Source organism: Heptranchias perlo, chromosome 19, assembly GCF_035084215.1.
Source record: "Heptranchias perlo isolate sHepPer1 chromosome 19, sHepPer1.hap1, whole genome shotgun sequence".
Taxonomy (NCBI): Eukaryota; Metazoa; Chordata; class Chondrichthyes; order Hexanchiformes; family Hexanchidae; genus Heptranchias; species Heptranchias perlo.
The window spans coordinates 5,058,449-5,081,568 of NC_090343.1; the positions used below are offsets into that span (position 1 = coordinate 5,058,449).

The 23,120-nt window shown below is 43.7% G+C and overlaps 1 protein-coding gene across 1 annotated transcript in view; it reads left to right on the plus strand.

Moving 5' to 3' along the window:
- Positions 1–23,120, plus strand: part of LOC137335400 (double-strand-break repair protein rad21 homolog) — a 38,778-nt gene that overhangs the window by 13,949 nt on the left and 1,709 nt on the right. The window contains exons 6-12 of the mRNA XM_068000753.1: positions 600–707; positions 2,490–2,603; positions 7,247–7,476; positions 13,138–13,237; positions 15,803–15,948; positions 18,500–18,610; positions 20,100–20,180. Coding sequence (XP_067856854.1) covers positions 600–707; positions 2,490–2,603; positions 7,247–7,476; positions 13,138–13,237; positions 15,803–15,948; positions 18,500–18,610; positions 20,100–20,180 — 890 coding nt within the window. The remainder of the gene's footprint in view (positions 1–599; positions 708–2,489; positions 2,604–7,246; positions 7,477–13,137; positions 13,238–15,802; positions 15,949–18,499; positions 18,611–20,099; positions 20,181–23,120) is intronic.

Below are 23,120 nucleotides of genomic sequence, written 5' to 3' on the forward strand. Positions count from 1 at the left end.
GCCATCCAGTGACCGCTTCTAGAAATGTGCATATGTAGACGTTGGGTGAGGACAGGTTCAAATGTAATTGTGATCCCTCCAGCAGTCGAACATCCTGCCAGTATGCACTGTTCAGGTTTGCACATTAATAATGATCAGTTGGGTGAGGTAGCAGAAGGTAGATGGCAGCATACCCCACCAAGGGAAGAGAAGGGGAGAAAAGTGGCGGGATAGAAAATATAGGTTATTAAAATGTCTGATAAATTTTCATCAGGTAAACAAATCTGAGAACTTAAAACATGATTCCACTCCCTGTCCCACAGCTGTACTGCCCCTTGTCTAATTTTGGACTTGGTGAAAGTTGGCAGTCCTTGATGAGCCACAGTAATCCTTGCACCTTAATAACAGCAACAGGATTTGATTATCCCGTTGTCAATCAGGTTTCTGCGGTCTGTACATAATGCTTTCTCTAATCGTTAGATGAGTCATAAATACCAACCCATAATTGATAAAACAGTGCTATAAAAATAAAATAACTTGCTGCAATAGGTTTGTGTTTAATTGACTTATAAAAGTAATCCTTTCTATAAAGGCTAAGAGCACTTTCATTTTATTTTCAGAGGAGCTTCTCAGTGGTGAAGCTGAAAATGCCTTTGCGGATTTTGCAGACACTAATGGAGGCATTATTAAAGATCTACCAAATAAAAAGCTACCAACTGATAAGATTGGTATGGATTTTTATAGCATTTGAAGTGAAAAGTCATGTTGAGCATTATTATGCTCCATGTAAATGTTATTTCGCTTTGAAGGTTACAAAGCTGAGCCGTTCAACTGCACCATTAAGGAAATCTTTTCACAGGCTAGTGATTTTGATATGGTTGATCCAAAGATGGAAGGAACATAGGAACAAGAGTAGGCCATTCAGCCCCTCGAGGCTTTTCCGCCATTCAGTTAGATCATGGCTGATCTGTACCTCAAGTCCATTTATCCTCTTTGATTCCATATCCATTAATACCCTCCTAACAAAAATCCTACCCAATTCCAGAAATCTTACCAATTTAACTTGTGTGAAATGGCAGATTTAAATCACAAGAGTCTATAGTTTCCTTTAACCTAAATGCCACACCCGCAGAATGTATTTTTGAGCCAGTGGCTGAAACCTCCCATGCCACCGGTGGGGCCTTGGACCGAGTGGGCAACTTATCCAAAAATTGCCAGTGCCTTCCCCGTGATTTTCCGTACATTGACATTAGTGAACAGAGAATCGTGATCAGTGCACCCGTGATTTTTCTGATAAGCCTCCTGCTGCATCTTAGGTTCCACCCATGGTGCAAGGCCTCAAAATTCTGTCTGGTTACTTCCCCACTGGTAGCATGAAGTCGGTGGTAGGGTTCATTATATTATTAAATGGATGGATAGAGGAGGAGCAAAGGATGCTTGCCTGGTAGATAACATTGCAACAGACATGGATAGGTGGCAGCTGAGGTGCACTAACCTGGACTTGTCTGAGAAACCCTGTCTTTGCATACTCTGATCCACGATGGATGCAGTGGGTGAGTGTGTCACAAACTGAAACCTGACGTCCAGCCAAACTGCTCCATGTGCGCAGCACTGCCAGTGACTAATGAGTACCACAGCACCTGACTCTTGCCTGAGACATCAAGCTTATGATGCCTACATTTTAAGACAGTCCACTGTGCCGCCATCAGTTGACACAGAAGGAAAAGTGTGTGGTTGGCCTCTTGGAGACCAAAAGACCCTATGGAGCCCTGGCTATACATCAGTATAACACCCATGAACAGCTCCTGAGCAAAGATACAATGAGCTGCTCGCAGCTACTAGAATCATTTATTAAGCATACCAACTGTGCTCTGGTTCTGCTTCCTGGGGCACACCTGAAGAAAGCAAAGAGGAACATAGGTTAGAATGTTGTCATCAAGGCAACACTTAAAATATAGTTTACAGCACAATGAGTTGCATGATGTTGTGCATACGTGTATAATTTCCGAGCACTGACTAAATGAATGAGTGAGTAGGGTGAGAAGGAAGGATTTGAGAACAAAAATACTAAACCTGAGCTGGGGATAGGCCTCAGGCACCCAATCAGCAGCTACCTTTATACTCCCTCAGCTAATGATCTTGAGGGCGGCGTCTTTGAATTCACTGGGATCTGCTCTAGTGCAAGTTTCTCCCTTCTGTTATCCGCGATAAACAGAGAAACAGAGTGAAAATTCCAAATTGTCAGGAGCACATGTAGAAATAGTTGCCATGGTGCAGCCCAGAGTAGCTTTGATAACATCCATGCATCATGTAGCTGCATTGGGTGAATCCTTTTTAAGAATACTAAAAATAATGCAAACTTAACACAGCTGTAAGTTAGTGCAATGTGTACCTTGTTGAATAGTGTCTGCACTTTGTTGTTCTTCAAAGTACTATAAGATTGTGTGGTTGCAGCTAAAGGAAATGTGAAGGTGCTTTTGATTTTTTTTTACATTTGATTATTTTAATAGGTGATTCAGAGGTTTCTGATCCTTTGCCTCAAGCAGAAAGTGTTCTATGTGATCAAACAACTCTGCTGTCCAATGAAGAGGAGGGCTTTGCCTTACTGCCAGTTGATACTACTGGTTAGTTTTACTTCTCTTTATCTATGTAACACACAATGCATTGTTGGGTCAGAATCATAGAATGGTTACAGAAGGAGGCCATTTGGCTCATCGAGTTCATGACGGCTCTTTGTAAGAGCAGGGTTAGTTATTTCTTTATTCCTGGCATTAATTAGTGTTTGTATAAATGCTATTCCTGTTTTCAATTTCTTGATCTTGTGTAGGAAACCGTTTAGACAAGGTCAATTATCAGCCCTGAGGGCTGATATTCCTCTAGGTCCCCTGCCAGGTGTCAGACAGGTGCAGCGTACCAGAGGTGTTCTACGCTTGCAGGGAAGGAGTCCGCTCCTATTTCCTGACTGGTCATTTGCATGGCTGGGCGCCCTCCCCATGGAGGCTCACCCTTGGAAATGGGGGAGCTGAAACAGGCCAGCAGCAGCCAAATAGCCTAAAGATCAGGCTGGGGAAAAAGAAACAAAAGTCACCTGCCATCCTACATTTTTGGGGTGTTCCTATAACTCCTGCAATCCCTCCTCCAGCTTTTTGGGGCACCCCTCCGTTTGGGTGCCCTACCAGCTATCTCAAAGGGAAGTGAGGCAGGAGGACTGGAAATGCCCCCTTTTGCCTCGTCTGCATCCCTGTGCTGGGCCTGTGCCTATAGCTCTTGGAGGAAGCCCTGAAAATCCTGGGGCCGTGTAGTGGGAGAGGCGATCTGACATAACTGGTCATTTCCTTTCCTATTTATTCGCTGTTGAACGCACGTAATTTGCATACATCGGTGCTAGAGTTTCTCTAAGCATAGGCTAAACATTATTAGACAATCCAAATACAAGACTTGCGTCCTTCATTACAGGTAGTGGTTTGAAATTGTCTCCATCAATTCAGAGTTTGATGAATTGAATTGCATACGTCATGTCTTTGATGTTTAGGCTCATAACTGGCACCCTGGACTAGCCTCATTCCAATTTTCTTCTGTCCTTGCAGCTTTAGAGTGAGGTATCTCTGAATTGCTTTGATTGTGGTTTCTCAGTAGGGCAGGATGAATGGGATAGTCTAGGGATAAACGGTCGCTTACACAGCGAATGGTTAGGATCTGGAATGCACTGCCTGAGGATGTGGTGGAGGCAGATTCAGTCATGGCCTTCAAAAGGGAACTGGATAAGTTCTTAAAAGGAAAAAAATTGCAGGGCTACATGGGAGTGGGACTAGATGGATTGCTCTTGCATAGAGCTGGTGCGGACTCAATGGACCGAATGGCCTCCTTCTGTGCTATAATCTTTCTATGATTCTATTCTATAGGATTTTGCTGTGGGTGAGCCTTCAAGGAGGCAAATTTTTTTTGGCTTTACTCCTCAAGTAGAAATAAACCAATGAATTGATAACCAACTGTGACTGGAAAACCTCACAACCTGTCAAACATAGCTAGATTTTGCAAGGTGCCAAAACAGGGTATATGTTATTATTCATCAAATCCTTTTGCTCTTGATAACGTTGTATCATGTGCACTCCCGGCTATGCAAGGCATCCCAGTAGTGATAATCCACATTAATCCCCAGAAAAGGAAAATCACAATTGTTTGATTCTATAGGAGGCAAGATTTACCTGGAAGTGGCACTGCAGTTTTAATTGTGCATTACCAGGTCTCTATGACCTGTCATTCAGGACCAGTGCAACAGTTTGTTCTTGCGACACTCATTATTGATTATTCCACAAAGATAATGGGCTGGGTTTTCCTTAACCTGCCTTAAAAGGGTCAGGACGGGATTTTTCTCTTGCTGCCCTGAGCTATTTTTCTGGGTTATAATCATTGGATAGATAGGAATCTCACCATCAAAGTGGAGCCTGTCACTGCTAGAGAGGAAAATGGCACCACTGCTGCAGCATCCAAAGAGATGGGGAACAGTTAAAGGGATCAGAAGAACCCCGAACATCCAGGAGGGATTTGCAGTTTTTAGGATTCGGGCTGGGCAGAGATCTAAAAAGGTAGAAGTCTGCGGCCTAATGTGAGGGAGAGGTGCCCACTACTGGGCCTTCTCACTCCTAAAGAGCATCATTGGCCTTTCCGCTCCTGCTCCAGGGACTATACTACACCCCTTTCCTAGCAGTCCCTGGGGTCGACTGAATCAAAGGCAGTAGGTAGGGAAAAGGGGCAGCTTGCCGGGCTCTGCCTCCCTGCCATAAGTTGCACGTGGCAGGCAGTGAAGGAGCAGCCAGCGGTCATCCTGGAATGGGCCGGGGAATAGAGGTCAGGGCAGGAACACAGTGATAGGCCTCACTGCATTATTTTTGCTTATTTTCAGCCACTATCCTGCCTGATTTCTGGCAGGGTAGTAGAGAAAATTCCAGCCCAAAATGACAACAGTTAAAAGGGTATGTTGGTGCTTGCAAGTTTATGCTTGCACCACATGTGAGGCAGTCATAAATAAACATATGACTCAGCTTTGATACAGTCCAGTGACATTCAACCCTTGGTGTTCAGTCTACTTTTCAAAATGAGTGCCTACTCAGCGCCGTACCAGTTTTAGGAACATAGGAACAGGAGGAGGCCATTCAGCCGCTTGAGCCTGTTCTGCCTTCAATTAGATAATGGCTGATCTGTATCTTAACTCCATTTACCCACCTTGGTTCCGTAACCCTTAATACCCTGACCTAACAAAAATCTATCGATCTCAGTTTTGAACTTTTCAATTTCAACAGCTTTTTGGGGGAGTGTGTTTCAGATTTCCACTACCCTTTGTGTGAAGAAATGCTTCCTGACATCATCCTTGAATGGCCTAGCAGACCATGACGATGCGTGACACACTATTGGGAGCATATTGCAGGGAGCCCCCTGAGCGGTCCAGCCATCCAAACCTCTGCTTGAGCAGTCCAGTCATGTGCTCTCTAAGGATCCTGGTTGTGCCCTGGCGATTGTATTGTGCTGCTCAAGTGTGGTGAGGTTGTGCAGAGATGCCATCAGCCAAGTCTGTAGGGGTATCGCTTGTCACCCAGCAGCCATCCTGTCACACTCCTCCTATGGTTGAAAAGCGGGGATGGTGGAGTGTCTGAGGATGAAAGCATCATGGCAGCTCCCTGGTTACCTTGCACAGACCTGCATGATGTTGCTCCTGTGATTGGCCGGCCACTAGCTGTACATTAATAGAGTGGTACCCTTTTCTGTTGATGAATATTGCTGGCTCATGTTACGGTGCTCTAATGGTCATGTGTGTAGAGTCAATCACTCCCTGCACGCAAGGGAAGCCAGCCGCTGCTGCAAAGCCCCTAGCACCATCCTGTTAACTGCTGAGGTCAGTGATGTACTGCTTGGCCTTGGCAAAGAGGGCATCAGTCACCTGCTTAATGCAGCTGTGAACTGCAGACTGTGAAATGCAGCTGATGTACTGTGCTGCATACTGAAAGGATCCAGTGGTGTAAAAATTCAGGGCTGTGGTGATTTTGAGGGGCATTGGCAAGACATGTTTCCTGGTCCAGCAGGCAGCAGGTCATGTTGCAGGTGGTTGCAGAGGTCTGCGACAGCCTGTCTGAAGAAGTGCGGCCTCCTTTTGCATTGTTCCCCTGATAGGTCCAGAAAGGTAAGTCTTGGCCTGTAGCCCCTGTGTGCTGAGTATGGCCTCCTGCACACAGCCCTCTCACCTGATGTATTCCGAGAGGTCCAGCTGCTGGTGGTGGTGCATGCGGAGGTTGTTGCTGCTGCTGCACCCCCTCCCTCAAGTTTCCCTCCGTACAGAATAAAGAAGCAAGAATAACTCCCATAATAAGAGACACCTGATTTAAGGGTTGTACGGCAACAAAAGTTTAGCAGTCGCGATTTGGAAGCTGAAAACGTTCCTGGCAATCCAGACAGCAAACGATCCAGTGAGCTGCAGCTGAGAGCCCCCTTTTATACTGCTTCAAGAGTTCTTGGATACCAATCCCGCTAGGTGTTGCTGGCGAGTCCGAGAGTGGGTGGGGCATCCGCAAATTTAACTGAAAATGCCGTAGTGGCGGGTATGACGTTATCGGAGTGCGACTTTGACCTTTTAATTAGGACCTCACTTACCTGGGCGGGTGCCTGACTCGCAGCTAAAATGAAGGGGGATGGGGGGCTGGGAACGGTGCAGTACAGCCGCGGACATAACTTTAACCCCTCCCTACCCAGTGGGGAGGGGGATGAAAATCGGCCCTTTGGTTTTGTTGATTAATATATGAAGAATATCCCGTTGATACGAGTGTGATATTTTCCATAGGTTGACCTTGTGTACGTTGTATGCTCATGTCCATGAATGTATAAATGTGGCAGTATGCCTGTTCTTGGAGAATATATATTTTTGCCTATAGTTTTTACTGAAATCGAGGCAGAACGATCAATGCAAGAATTATGCAAAGGATAGCCTGTAGTGATAAGATATGTTATTTACATAAGTGCTGAGAAGTGTCAGCACTTTCATTGCACAAAAGATTGCTTCTCTCTATATATTTTAATTGAAAGTTTAGTGATGGCATTTTCTTTCAACGTGGCAATGTACGGTCTTGTGATGCTGCCTGAAATGTACCATAGTTACAGAATAAGAGGCAGACTAGTAAATGGTAATTGGTACTTACAGTATAGTGTCAAAAATGTTGTAAGCCCTATGGAACAAGTCATACAAGTGTACTTTGTACTGATATTGTTCTTGTCTTGTTAGTTTCTTCAGAAAAAAAACGGGGTAAGAGGAGGCGGAAGCTTACTGTGGATTGTGTTAAGGAGCTTGATAGTAAGACCATTCGTGAACAGATTGGGGATTTCTCAGACATAATTGCAACGATAGAGCTGGCTCCACCCACCAAGAAGCTGATGATATGGAAAGAGACAGGTGGAGTTGAAAAACTCAACTCTCAGCCTGCCCAGCCCTTGATAAGTTACAGATTATTAAAGGTAACTCATTGGGTTTATTTTTAGCACGCGCTGTAGTCATGGTGAAAATTAACAATATCCCCTAAGTAAAGAACAGTTTGCTTCACTTTTCCACTGTTTGTTGAAACTTTCCTATTAAAACATAAATATATCACCTTTCACCACCCCCCCCCCCCAAAAAATCACAAAGGATGTCTTTAGAAATCTATATCAGAGTGCCTCAAAAAAAGTATTGAATTGCTTTAGATTTGTTAAAGTAACTGATTCGTTTTACAGAGAAATAATGTGAAGATTTAGCAGAGAAAGCAACAAATAAAGTATGGCCCAAGTTATGCATGGAACCAGATGTTACCGACAATGTGGTGGCATCCAGTTGGGATACGGAGTGACTTCTTTTTCTTGAATGACATGGGGTATTTTGTGAAGACAGTTCAGCTGATGTGGCTAGAGAATGCTAGGCACTTGGTGATTTTGTGCTCATTTTTAAAAAAAAATCATAGATCCTTATGGCCATCAAAAGCAGAGATGGTGTTGCTGCATTTAATGCAACGAGTAAATCCCTCAACTAAACTGTAAGTTGGCAATTCCATCAGTATCCATCTATACTGGTGAGTGCAGGAGTCAAATTATGACATTGATATCAGGGGTGCAAGCCTACTATGTTGCGGAAGGACAAAAAGATGCTTGTTTTTGTATAAATATATTTTAGATAAAAACTTTATTTTGGCTAAAAATAATTACTTATGGGAAACAGCAGTTGACTGGGAAACAGTGGTGCGAGTCTATGCCAGTTCTTTTTATCTTTACATTTGAAAAACATGAATCTAAATTTAACACAACAATAAATACCAACAACAATATAAACAATGAAGAAACCGTCTAAAACTACCTAAGAAGAAAACCAGGAAGCTAACTTGAAAGTATATGGTAAAATGGGCGACATTAGGGCAGAGAACACTGCTCCTGGCTGGGGAAATCAAACTGCCTCTCCCCCATGAAATAGGGGTTTCCATAGAATGTGGGAGTGGGTAGGTTAGCATCACCCAACATCACAATGTTTTGAGGTCAGAAACATCATTTAGAAGGAATATCCCACGTGATTTTCCCAGAACATTGATCAGAACTAGGTTCAACTTCTGCAGTGTTTTTTTTTTATTCGTTCACGGGATGTGGGCGTCGCTGGCAAGGCTGGCATTTATTGCCCATCCCTAATTGCCCTTGAGAAGGTGGTGGTGAGCCGCCTTCTTGAACCGCTGCAGTCCATGTGGTGACGGTTCTCCCACAGTGCTGTTAGGAAGGGAGTTCCAGGATTTTGACCCAGCGACAATGAAGGAACGGCGATATATTTCCAAGTCGGGATGGTGTGTGACTTGGAGGGGAACGTGCAGGTGGTGTTGTTCCCATGCGCCTGCTGCCCTTGTCCTTCTAGGTGGTAGAGGTCGCGGGTTTGGGAGGTGCTGTCGAAGAAGCCTTGGCGAGTTGCTGCAGTGCATCCTGTGGATGGTGCACACTGCAGCCACAGTGCGCCGGTGGTGAAGGGAGTGAATGTTTAGGGTGGTGGATGGGGTGCTAATCAAGCGGGCTGCTTTATCTTGGATGGTGTCGAGCTTCTTGAGTGTTGTTGGAGCTGCACTCATCCAGGCAAGTGGAGAGTATTTCATCACACTCCTGACTTGTGCCTTGTAGATGGTGGAAAGGCTTTGGGGAGTCAGGAGGTGAGTCACTCGCCGCAGAATACCCAGCCTCTGACCTGCTCTCGTAGCCACAGTATTTATATGGCTGGTCCAGTTCAGTTTCTGGTCAATGGTGACCCCCAGGATGTTGATGGTGGGGGATTCGGCGATGGTAATGCCGTTGAATGTCAAGGGGAGGTGGTTAGACTCTCTCTTGTTGGAGATGGTCATTGCCTGGCACTTATCTGGCGCGAATGTTACTTGCCACTTATCAGCCCAAGCCTGGATGTTGTCCAGGTCTTGCTGCATGCGGGCTCGGACTGCTTCATTATCTGAGGGGTTGCGAATGGAACTGAACACTGTGCAGTCATCAGCGAACATCCCCATTTCTGACCTTATGATGGAGGGAAGGTCATTGATGAAGCAGCTGAAGATGGTTGGGCCTAGGACACTGCCCTGAGGAACTCCTGCAGCAATGCCCTGGGGCTGAGATGCTTGGCCTCCAACAACCACTACCATCTTCCTTTGTGCTAGGTATGACTCCAGCCACTGGAGAGTTTTCCCCCTGATTCCCATTGACTTCAATTTTACGAGGGCTCCTTGGTGCCACACTCGGTCAAATGCTGCCTTGATGTCAAGGGCAGTCACTCTCACCTCACCTCTGGAATTCAGCTCTTTTGTCCATGTTTGGACCAAGGCTGTAATGTCTGGAGCCGAGTGGTCCTGGCGGAACCCAAACTGAGCATCGGTGAGCAGGTTATTGGTGAGTAAGTGCCGCTTGATAGCACTGTCGACGACACCTTCCATCACTTTGCTGATGATTGAGAGTAGACTGATGGGGCGGTAATTAGCCGGATTGGATTTGTCCTGCTTTTTGTGTGCTGGATATATATCGATCAAAGAATGAAGGAGTATCTAGATAATGGGTATTCTTACCATGCTAAGTACATTTGTGGCTTCTGATGTGTATCAACTGTTATTCTACAATGCACCTTATTAAAAAGAAATATCATAATGCAAATATATGCCCATTATCCAGGAAGTACCCATGCTGGCTTAATTATGCAGCAGACTATGTAGTTCACATTATTTTAAGGTTCAAATAGACTAAACAGATGGCTGCGAGAAACTACAGCTTTTTTCTGCAGCCATAGCTGATGGACACCACTGGAAAAACTGTCAAAACACCAGCGGAACATAAATGCAGTGAGGCATGTGCCTCAACCAGAGTTACTATAGAGCACAAAATTAGGATGCTAAAGCAAAGATTCAGTTGTTTGGACTGCTCAGGCTGGATAGTCCTCTAGTCCAACAGATATATCCAGAATCATCGTGGTCTGCTGCATTGAATAACTTCACATTTGTTAAAAGATGTAAGCACGTGGCAGACAAAGAGGAGGCCCATAGTGCAGTAGCACAGGAGGAGGAAATGGAGGAGGTGTAGCCAGGAAGATTGGTGCGGCAGACACTCATTGATGATTGCTCTCTAACTCTCAAATCTGGTCCCCTGCACAAGTATTGCAGAGGAATACACCACACACAGTTCTCAGAAACAGTATCCTGTACATTTCCATCTACTGTACCTTAACTGCCACCACTATATTACTTTAACGTGGCTCTTCCTAACAGAAACTGCCCATACCAAGGAGAAGTAAAGTGCTTAAAATGTTTTGGTGATATTTACATCATCATGTTTATGGTGCCTACCACTGTACTTCTCCTTAATGTCTCTATATGCTTTTTTTAGTGCCAATCCTACTTCTATGTCTCTCACTAGGAGCAGTAAATCTACCTGCTAATTGGCACTCTTCAGTCCTTTTGAGAAGTTGGGCTCAGTGAAGTTATCCTGGGAAGAAGCTACCTCACCTCTCCCTTCTACTGACTTGCCCTAGGTGCTGGGCACCCTTGCAGAATATTCTGCATGGGAGCAGACTGTAGCATACGACTGAGTAGTGTGACACCAGCCTTCATGGTTCTCTCAAGCTAATCCCCACTGCCACCCCGTCAAATCCGGCAGTGACAGACTCTAAAGTTGGAACCCAAAGTCTCCATAACTCCAGTCACGGTGGTGAAAGAAACTGTCTGGGCTTGGTTCCTCTCTTCTCTGGGGATCCCTTGCCAATGACTGAGGTTGCCACATGCTCCATGGTGCACTGCAGTTGTGAAAATCCTTCAAGCATTGCTGCTAAGGTTGGAGGTACACTGCTGCACTTTCTCTGACGGCGTGTTCAGCGCAATCTCAAAAGTGTGCTGAATGTCTTCCACTCATCTTTCTTCTGAAGGCAAGCCCAGTAAGGTGCCAATCCCTTGCCCACACAGCAGAGGAACACATTGGGCTGTGACCATGGGCAGTTGTTTCCTATTTCTTGTTTGCTATATCCAGTTGCACCTCCTTACTTGTTATGAGTGCTTCAGCTGGTGCTATCTCCTCAATATAAATGCCCCATGATGCTTGGATCTGTGGAGCTTGTGCCGGATGGAGTGTGTGATGCAAGCAGCTATGGAGTACTCTGGTCCTGGGTGCCACTAGATGACACCACCTCATCTTTGGAAGACTCCAGACAAAGAGAAGGAAGATATGTTCAATTAGCTTTGGAATGGAATGGCTTCTCACAGAAGTAAGATGCCAATATATTGTGTGTCATGCTACTGTTGTGCAATGTATGCCTGTGTTTGAGTGAGAAAATGAGTATGGGTAACCATGCCTCTTAGAAAAGGAGAATACTTGCTGGGTGGCAGCAGTACAACTCCAAATTCACTCTCCCCAACTCCTTCAACACACTCAAGGCCAAAAATGCCTGTGGTTATCTCCCCAAATCTAGACAGCTTTTCCACACTAGGAGGCCCCCTGTCAGTGTATGTTCGTTTGTGGTGGTTATGAGCAGACTTCTCCTGGAAACATACATCCTGATGTTAGAAATTGGCGGAGCACCCAGATAGTCACCCCTGTAGCCATCTTCATGTGAGTGTATTAGAATATGCCATATTTATCTGTCACCATGCAAGCTGTTTGTGTACCCCACAAAATGTCTGCTGTTTCAGTTTAGCTTTTCTGCGATAAATGAGTAAGGGTAAAAGATTTTCTCCATGCTTTGCATGCACCTCCCTGAAAGTGCTGCAGCTCATCATTTTGATTTGTGCTATGTAAAATATGTCCCTGTAGTAAAACAATGTGTGCAAAGGTGGGTACACTTACTTTGGATCTTCTCCAAACACCTCAAAATGTCTTGCTCATTTGTTCCGCAGGACTTGGGAAACTCCATTCCTCCCTGCAACCTTGTTCCAGGCAGCTTTGACCCCCGATTTGACTGGAGGGTGGTGTTCACCTCCAAACTAGTACACTCTCCATTTGCTGCACCTTGTCATCACCTTACCCACATTCCTCCTTGTCTCCAGTTTGTTACCGAAAAAGGGTCTGTTCAGACAAACAAAAAACATTCCCTTTTAATGGCAAGCAGGAATCCTTCAAAAGCTGCTGCATCTCCCCTCGCTACCAGACAATCTCCTTTACTGGTCAGGCTCCCTGTGCCCATTTTCCACCAACATCACTAAGATGATTATCTGGTCTGTATCTCATTGCTGTTTGTGGGATCTAGCTGTGTGCAAATTGGCTGCCATGTTTCCTATATTGCAACAGTGACTACACTTCAAAAGTACTTCATCGGCTGTAAAGCGCTTTAGGATGTCCCGAAGTCATGAAAGGCACTATATAAATGCAAGTCTATCTTTTAATTAAATTTAAAAAGAGGAGCTAGCCTCACAAAATTCAGTGAAGGCAGCTGCCCTTATGCTGCAGGCTTGCCTGAATTGCAGGCAAGCATACCCCAATTTTGCTGCCATTGCAAAATCAGGGCTATAAACTTTTGGTGGCAAGTGTGCTGGATGCCAGAATATTGGCAGATATTTATGTAGCCCATTGTTGAAAAAGGGCTTTGTGTACAGCAACCAATGTACAAAATACAAACATTTTACATACAAATGACTTTGTTTTATTTCTTTTATTCATCAGTTGTTCAGAAATAGCCTGAGAAAAAATCTACCTGGGGAGCAAAAAGATCAGAGTAATGCTGATATTGAACAAATGAGAAGTGAGCAACACAATGTAATTGGTGAGTAATTGAAAAAATTTTTTTTGACAGGTTTCAAGTTGATTTTTGATGGTCTTTTTTGTAATAGGTCAACGTTTCAGCTGTAGATCTTCATCAGAACAGAAGGAGCCATACTGGAAATATTAATTCATCTTTACTTTTACAGATGCTGATAGGACTTACTTTGTATTTCTGTCATTTTCTTTTTCATTTGCCAAATTTTCTTTTTATCTCAAGTGATGGACCTGGTTGGGAATAAGGAAGATGTTTATTAAAAATAGTCTTGAAGGTTAAGTTTTAAAATTCAAATGTCACAAAATACTTAAGAGCCCTGACATTACAAGGCTCTGCCAATAATGCAGAGGTTCATTGGTGGCAGGTGAAGTCATGAATGGGAGGCACCCCCTTGATTGTGCTTGATTTGTAGCATCAAATTTTCCATGGCACGATTTTGCTGGGCTAAATGAGGTCGTGCTTCAGGCAAGTGGAAGCCTTGTTTAAATGTTAGAATTATTGAAATACGGTCAGACGCTGAATTTTACAAACTTTGGCAAATTTCTGTCCCCGGCTTGCCCCTATAACATGGACGCACAACAGCTCCAGCCCTGGCCTGCTTTGACATAGTCCTTAAAGCAAAGTTGCTATTATTGGAGTTGGTGGTGAATGTTTTTTCTTGACAGTGAGCATTTATCTTGTGCATCTAACATTGTGCAGAGCTTTTTTTGCCTGTGTAGCTCTGGATTTTTACAAGTTTTCACTTTGCTATGCAATGCTTTCCTGCAATCTTTTAACTTGTCGCTGTATTACAAGCAGTAACAAACAAAATTGCAAGGAGGGGAATCCCTTTGAGTGTTCCCATTGTGCTGCATGAATTTGATGCGGAGAACAATTTCATGAGGGACCAAAATCTTCACGTTAACAATGTCCGAATAAATCCCTACCAACAATGCTCCAGGATTTGTATTTGTAGATTATGCCATTCCTACTTGGGTATGTCAGAACAGATCTGTCTTTGCCGCCACCACTTCACTGCAAAGGCAGTGATGGAGCCATGCCACCTGCTTCAGGCTGACGTATGGGCAACTTTAAGGTTTGAGACTGTTCTCCATATGACAGTGATGATCACAAAAGCATTAAGGTTCTATGCTACAGTATTCTTCCAGAGCCACTGCAGGGGACATCTGCCGATAGCCATTCTGTTGTTCATTCCTTTTTAAAGCAAATGATGTGAGGCCATGTTTACCATTGAGATTGAGACACCAACTGGAGAGACCACAGGACTTTTTCCCGTTAGCAGGCTCCTCAAAATTCCACGGCTTTAATGAATGCATAGCGCCATCAGGGCTCCACATGTCATCATAATGCTTATATGGACAGGAAGGGCTATCGGTTCACAAATCTTCAAGTGGTTTCTGACCCTGTTAATAGCCATTATCTAGGGAGCAGCCTTGATGCTTTTATTATGCAGCAATTCTTAACGCATGTGTTATTTGAAGGTCCTACAAGAATGAACGGATAACTGTTGGAGACCAGAGCTACCCAAGCTTCTATGGCCGATGACTCCATTTAGAAACCCCCAGAATGCATATATAATGCAGCCCTTCCCACCACAAATCACTGTAGAGTACGCTATAGGAATGCTGATGCACTAATTCCATTGCTTAGACCTCTCAGGAATTGTGTTGCTGTACAGTCCAGGCAAGATCTCTAAAATCATTACCATCTACTGAATGCAGTTAAATTTTGCCATCCAATGAAAAGTGAGAATACAACAAGACAATGGGAAAGTCACTGGAGTTGCAGGCCCACAGAAAGAGAATGAAGGAGGGTAACCTGGAGAGAGCTAATGGGAGATTGGTGCTGCACTGTGATCGAGAGTTACATCCAGTAATTTGTAAATCCTGCCACTGAGCAACTTTGTTAACGCTACGAAAACCCACAGATTGTATCACCGTAGAACATGTCGTAAATGAAGCTGATCTTCCCTCTTTCAGCATCTTCCCAGCATTTCTTACCTTTCCACAACTTTCCAACAAATACTGTCCATACCAATATTTATTTATCAAAATTTATTTTATGATAGTTACAGAAATTTATAAGCTAATTCTGCCGTCCCTCAACAAGGAAGCTGTACTTGCAGACAGCACGGGCCGGAGATAGGTTACAACATTGTAGCCCAGTTCTCCAACTTGTGCTGCTTGTGAGCATTATCTCCACAGGGTGCACAGGATGGCACCTTTACCTCCTAAGTGCTGTAATTCTTATCACTGTGCTTCTCCTTGGTGGCCCTATAAGGCTTGCAACCGCAGCTTCCCCCATGCTTGAAAGGAAGGATCTCCCATCTCTAACAAAGACAAAAGCAGCTCATATAATAGTGTGACCAAAAAGCATGACAATCAGAAGTAAGGTCTTAGGTGGGAAATGCATGCAGATGTAAGATTTTTAATATAAAGTATAAATAAAATAGTTTCAAAAGTATGACTATGGCCAGCCCAAGCAAAATCTATTTTAAAGCGTCCTGTTTCCTAACAATACCTCTACTTGTTTCTCTTTCCCCCCACACAACCTTTTTTGGATTTTGTAAAGATTTGCCCATTATGGAGGAGCCTAGTGATGTGCAAGAATCTTCAATAATTGAATCCAGAAGGGGCAGCATTGATCACACACCAATGTCAGTGCAGAAAATAAGCAAAGACAAGGACAGTGCATCTGAAAAAGGGATCCGTAGATCTGTAAGTGTCTGTACTTGCACAGTTTCTACACTCTGAATTAGCAGCAAAATACTTCTTAAGGATATTAGAGGTGGTTTTATTACTGCCTAGTGGGAAACCTACCAACATTTATTGTTGAAAAATCTGAAGGGGATAGGACAGTGATGGAGAGGGAACAAGTTGGGACAGTGACTCAAAGAAACATGTAGAAATATGAAATTATTTAAAAGAGAAGACAAGTGTAGAGCGCATTTTAATGCAAAATTTGGACAAAAAAAATGTTTTTTAAAACCTTAGCATGAGAAATTCCTCCAAGCCTCTCCCACTCCACCGGTGTTACTTTGGCGGAAGTGGGGCGGAAACCCTGTTGTGTAAATGAATTTCTGCTGCACTTTCAACAAATTAACACCTGTGGAGCAGGTGCAGCTCCACAGGTGCACCTTTTGTGTGGGGTTCTCCTGCTTTCCTTCCATAACTTCGTGGGAAGAGCCGTGGAAACTCCAGAAAATCAGTGCTTACGCCGTTATCTTTGGGTTTCCACAGCTCTTCCACCGAAGTTGGGGCAGACAAGCAGGAGAACCCCACATGGAAATTCACGCTAAGGGTTTTAACCACATAGGGACATTTCCTCTGTGTGATGTATGTGTAAAAAAAAATCCACTTTAACATCATTAATCTTTATAAATGTGTTTGTGATTTTGTTACACATTAGGAAATCTTCCCCCCCCCCCAAATTCTTCCAACCTCCTCTAGAAGCATCATTACAAGCACAGAGATGCTCAACTCATGTCACCTGTAAACCCTGTCAATGAATGGTTCCCTATTCAGACCCGGATGCCATCAAGCGGCTTCTTTTTAATTTATCTGTCCTCAGGATGTGGGCGACGCTGACAATTGCCCATCCCGACATGCCTTGAGACTATGATGAAGGTGTTTTGAGATTGGAATGTTTAGCATTGATCTAGCACACTTGATCTAGGACATTGATCTAGCCCATTCAGTTAGGTTGTGGATTTTCCACTCTCGGGTGCCTCCTGATGAATATCTGAAATTGAAAAGGATATGAGCAATGCTGGACCCCGTGCAGCCATTTACTGACAGAGGCTCTGAGCTGAGACTTATCTCTGACAAGTTTGTGACCTAAATGGCACTTTTTCATGGTATTGCAAGCAGAAAGCCCCCATTTAACTTCTGCAAGGTTTTTTTAAGTAGATGGTGCAGCAACCAACTGCAGGATGCTGTGCTACCCCTGCAAATCCCCACACATTGAGTCCCCAGTTTCAAACCGACCATTGCAGAAACATCTAATGGAGGCCATGTGTTTGCAATGGAGAGTTTACAAGCATGCCACGGGGAGATTTTGGGAGATGAAATAGGACGTGTGGAGGGTCTAAAAAAGGCCTTCGATAAGGTACCGCATGGTAGACTCATGACTATGTCAGGGGAGAAGTAGCAGAAAGGATAGCAAGCTGGCTACAAAACAGAAAACGGAGAGTAGGGGTTAAAGGTAGTTACTCAGACTGGCAAAAGGTGGGAAGTGGTGTTCCACAAGGATCGGTGCTGGGACCACTGTACACCATTTACATAAAATGATTTGGGCTCAGGAATCAGAAGTACAATTTCAAAATTTGCGGGTGACACCAAATTGAGGGGTATAATTAATATGAAGGAGGACTGCGACAAAATACAGGAAGACATTAATAAACTTGCAGAATGGACGTGTAATTGGCAAATGAATTTCAGTGTAGAAGAGTGTACGGTTGTACATTTTGGTAGGAAGAATAAGGAGGCCACATGCTCCTTGGAAAATAAGAGTCTAAATGGGGTAGAGGAGCAGAGGGATCTGGGGGTATAGATACACAAATTACTAAAAGTAGGTTAGTATGGTCATAAAGGCCATCCAAGCACTGGAGATTCATTTCTAGAGGGATAGAATTGAAAAGCAGAGAAGTTATGTTAAACGTGTATAGAATCTTGGTTAAACCACACTTGGAGGACTGTGAACGGTTCTGATCTCCATATTATAAAAAGGATATAGAGGCACTGGAGAAGGTGCAAAGAAGATTTACTAGGATGATACCAGAACTGAGAGGTTATACCTATCAGGAAAGATTGAACAGGCTGGGGCTCTTTTCTCTAGAAAGGAGAAGAGGGGTGACTTGATAGAGGTCTTTAAGATAATGAAAGGGTTTGATAGGTTAGCCATAGAGAAGATGTTTCCACTTGTGGGGGAGACCAGAAATTGGGGCCATAAATATAAGATAGTCACTAATAAATCCAATAGGGAATTCAGGAGAAACATCTTTTACCCAGAGAGTGGTTAGAATGTGGAACTCGCTAGTAGTTGAGGTGAATAGCATGGATAAATTTAAGGGGAAGCTAGATAAACACATGAGGGAGAAAAGAGTAGAAGGAAATGCTGATAGGGTTAGATGAAGTAGTGTGGGAGGAGGCTCGTGTGGAGCATGGACCTGTTGGGCCGAATGGCCTGTTTCTATGCTGCACATTCTGTAATTCTATGTAAATACTTAATAGGTGAAGTAACAAATGTTTTGTGTTACTTTTTAAATAGAAAAAAATTGAGATAGACTTAATACCAGTGGAGCTTCCTCTTGAGGACTCTTTGGTCGTTCATCCTTCTACTGGAGAAGAGAGAAACGTTCAGCAAAATGCAGTTGCAGAGGTGAGTGAAATGCAAATGCTCCATGCAATGTAGAATAATAAATTGAAGAACTATGGCTAAACAGCGAGCTACGTAAGCTATAAATGTGTTTTATGATTGGATCCTTCTTGTGAAAGGCAGCTCACGTGCAACTAATCTAAGAGTTATTGGACAGATTCATCGAGGTGTTGGATAAAAGATCAATGGATATCATATACTTGAATGTTTAGAAGATATTGCTAGCTAAAATTGAATTGCATGAAACGGGAGGCAACCATGTTGCATGGAAAGGAAATTGTTTGGAAGATAGGAAGCAGAGGGCTGGTATAAAAGGGACTATTGGACTGGCGGGCAATGGCATGTCCTCCAGGCATCGGCACTGGAAGTACAGCTTTCCAGACTGTATATAAATGATTTGGGGAAGAGTGAAGGATTTCAAAATTTGGAGATGATATTAGGCTTGGAAATATATGGGCAAATTCAACGAGGCTATGCTCCTAATGGCACAGGCACGATGGGCTGAATGACCTCTTCCTGTGCTGTATGATTCTATGATCGTGTAAACTAAATGACCAGAAAATCAGGAGCGCGGTGAATCATGTGTGCTGACAATGCCCAAGTCGCCAATGTGCCTTCCATCGAGTAAGAAGTCAAGTAAGCACCAAAAGCATAATCTCACTAATTTACCCTACAGTGAATTATAAAGAATTAAAAATTACAAAAGAACATTCATAAAGTGAGTGAGTGGAACAGCGATAGATGCAGTGAAGTAGCATAATCTAAATGGGGAAGCACTGGGTTGGGTAGATAAACAAAATGATTTAGGATCCAACTATGTCAGGAAGTACTTCCTCACACACAGGGTGATTAATACCTGGAATGACCTGGGTAATTTAATGGAGCAGTTCGATGCTGTGTTGGGCGATTGTAGATTTCAATGGAAGGGTGAGCGAGATGGGTGAAATGAACCTCCCTCATCTGCGTTTTTTAAATTCATTCTTGGGATGTGGGCGTCACTGGCATTGCCAGCATTTATTGCCATCCCTAGTTTCCCTGAGAAGGTGTTGGTGGGCTGCCTTCTTGAACTGCTGCATGTAGACATTTTGATACAATCGAGTGGCTTGCAAAGACAGTTAAGAGTTAACCATGTTGTTATAGGACTGGAGTCACATATAGGCCAGACCCGGGTAAGGACGGCAGGTTTCCTGCCCTAAAGGACATTAGTAAACCAGTTGGATTTTTACAACATTCCGACATCTTCATGGTTACTTTTACTGGTAAACTGATACCAGCTTTTTATATCTAGATTTTCCACTGTTTCAAATCCTCAAACACAGTGGGATTTGAACTCACGATCTCTGGATTATTAGCCCAGGCCTCTGGATTACTGGTCTATTTACATAACTGCTATGCTACTGTATCGACCTGTATTTGTCTTTGTGAATTGTGGTGGATGTTTTAAAGTGAGAACAGTTTAAAACTTTAATCTTCACTTTGATTTATTGCACAGCAACAAAGTAGAGCAGGAGATCAGGATGGTGACGAGACACGTTGCAACAAAAGAACGCAGCACCTTTGGCACAGCCTACAGGTATATATTTTCACAGTACTTCCCTGTGCTTACAGATAAAGCCAACTATCTACTAGTACACATAATTAGTTAAAAATGATTCCCGTTTGTCCTTGTTACTTTAAGGCATTATTGATTAACACTAGGGGAAGAAATTGGATAGCGCCAGCCTGCCAGTGCAAACTGGGCGCAGGGAACGATCCCTGCTCCAGGTCAGGTAGGCCCGAGGCCCGATTGAAATTGGACCTTGAGCCTCATTTAAGTTAGACCAGCAAGCTGTAGACGCCTGCTGTGTGACCCCAGGCAGCTGGCAGGCAAAGTAGACATCGATTTCGGGCCCCTGCAGTGCCGGCATCAGCCCTCAGGTTGGTCCTGTGGGTGTGGGAAGGCAATTGGGAGGGGACTGGCAACAGTCCTGGGGGGGCACAGTGTTTACTTCTGGTCAAGATATGGCCACTGTTTGTCCTTCCATTGTTTTCACACACCTCAGTTGTCCCACATTCCCCATGTGCTTCCAGACTGTAGCCCACCTTATGTACTCCTAAACCTCAGCAGCCCCCCCCCCCCCCCCCCCCAAGACCCAGACCCAGACCCAGACCCATTGAATGCTCCCAAGCCCAGATGTCAAGGCTCTCAGACACCGTCCTTCATGAGAACTCCCAGGTAGCAATCCTACAAGTGCCCCCAGGCCTCTGCATCCATTGTCCGAAACACACAAACCCCAAGCCCCGCCCCACCCCACCCCCATTTTCTTCCGGCCTCTGACCCACTCCCCAGACCATAATTTCTCTCTCGTATTCGATCACCTTTCATACAGCTTCTCCCTGCCAGGAGCTAACTTCAACCCAGTACTTTCTGCCTTCTATTGTACTGCTATTTTGGGCCTTAAAAAAGATGTGGTAGAGATTGAGTACGTAGATAAAGGAACAAAAGTAAGGGCCGTACAGATAGATTGGGAGGGATACAGAAAAGGAGGTACAAGCAGATATACACCCCAATAAGAAAAGATTGAGAGCCATAGAAAGAAGAGAAATCAGAGTGGAAGACACGGCGACACAGAAAAAATTAGAGTTGGAAAAAACAAGTAAAACAATTGCAGGAAAAGAGACAATTTGATGTTTATTTTTGTCCAGGAGGAAAATACAGGAGATTAATTGTATCATGTATTAGATTGCTTGTAACTGCATGCGTGTTATACTTGGTATAACACAACTGTTGCGACAAAGCAGAGTATCCTGCAGCACACTGAGCAATGTCATAGGAGATCTGCTAATGAATTTTAAGTTTGTGAAAAGTAAATTTAGATCTTAGAAAAAATGGTTTTGTTCAAAGGGTGCTGAACACTTAGATTAATCTACCAGGTGAATTGCCGTTCTCAGAGTCATTAGAGGCATTCAAGCAGTTGGATGCTAGGCTGGCTGAGCTGAATTACTACAGGGACAGGAAGATAAGGTAAATGGCCATTTTTTCCATCCATGACTTTTTGTTTTAGTCTCTGGGCATAATTTTCGAAAATCGAGCGTGGGTGTATAACAGGCAGCCGATCTGATTATAACCCGTTTTATGCCCTGCCAGGGTTGAAGGATTCGGCATGTATATCTAACTTGCAGTTCCACTTGCTCCTGTCGGTGGCACCGCTGAGCGCACTGGCGTGTAACAGCGCGGTGTCGCCACCAGCTGGAAGACAGTGATACTGCAGCTATTTGAGACATTCACCAGCCATGAAAATTTGAGGTGCACGCCCATCATCAGTGTGGATGTATGGCCCAACAGGCCTGGCATTATATGACTCCTTCATTGCTCTCGATACAATTGATTTATAATAGGGTAGATTGGACCATGTTTCCAAAACTGAAGCTTTGTACTATGTATTATCCTACACAGGTAACTGAGCAGGAAGTTCCACTTGATAGGTTTGGTTTAGAGACATACTTATTACATAGTTGTAAATTATAACTTGGACCCATAACCGTCTGATTAACTGTCCTACAGCAACAACTAAGGTGCTGTCAGAGTAGGTTCATATAGTGCCCAGGAGGACTAAGCACGTTATCACCAGTTTTGACAGTTGTACTCTGTGCCGTATAAGGATAGTGTAGTGATTATGCTACTGGACTAGTAATCCAATGGCCCTGGGCTAATAATCTAGTAGAACATGAGTTCAAATCCCACCGTTTGAGAATTTGAATTCAGTTTAAAAACGCTGGTTTTGAATCTGCCAGATTGTCATTAGAAACCCAACTGGTTCACTAATGTTCTTTAGAAAATCTACCTCCTTCACTTAGTCTGGCCTATATGTGACTCTAGTCTCACACCAATGTGGTTGACTTTTAATTGCCCTCTGAAGTGGCTCAGCAAGCCACTCAGTTCAGGGCAACTAGGGATGGGCAATAAATGCTGGCCTTGCTAGCAATGCCCACATCCTGAGAATGAATGAGAAATAAAGATCTCTGGAGGAGACTATCTTGGACTGTTTGGGTATAACACTGCATGGAGTATAACTGTTAAAGCTGTTTATAACATGCTTAGACCTCCAGGGCACTTTTAAATGTTTTGAGAAAACAGGCACAAAACTGTCTTGTGGCCATGAACGTTTGATTGGGAACCAGTCAATATAAACAAGAATCTGCCTGACTTGAAGCAATTCTGTAACAGTGCACCCTAAAAATGTCATATTTCAGATTGTTTTCTGAAAGTGATTTTTAAGAGTCCCAGTTGTCAACAGTTGCACAACTATAGGCTGTTTTACCTACACAGCAGCAATCTACATGTCTTCTCTACATCCTCCCTGTAGTGAAATTGTAGTTAAATCCTAATTAAAAGTTATTCTTTTCCATGGCCTCAGAACTATCGAGCCCATTATCTCCCTCGCTATTTCCCTTTCTCTTACAATCTTTAGGCTTTTAAAAAATAATAATAAATGTGTTGGGGCTTTTGCAATCTGGCATTTAAGGGTGGAAT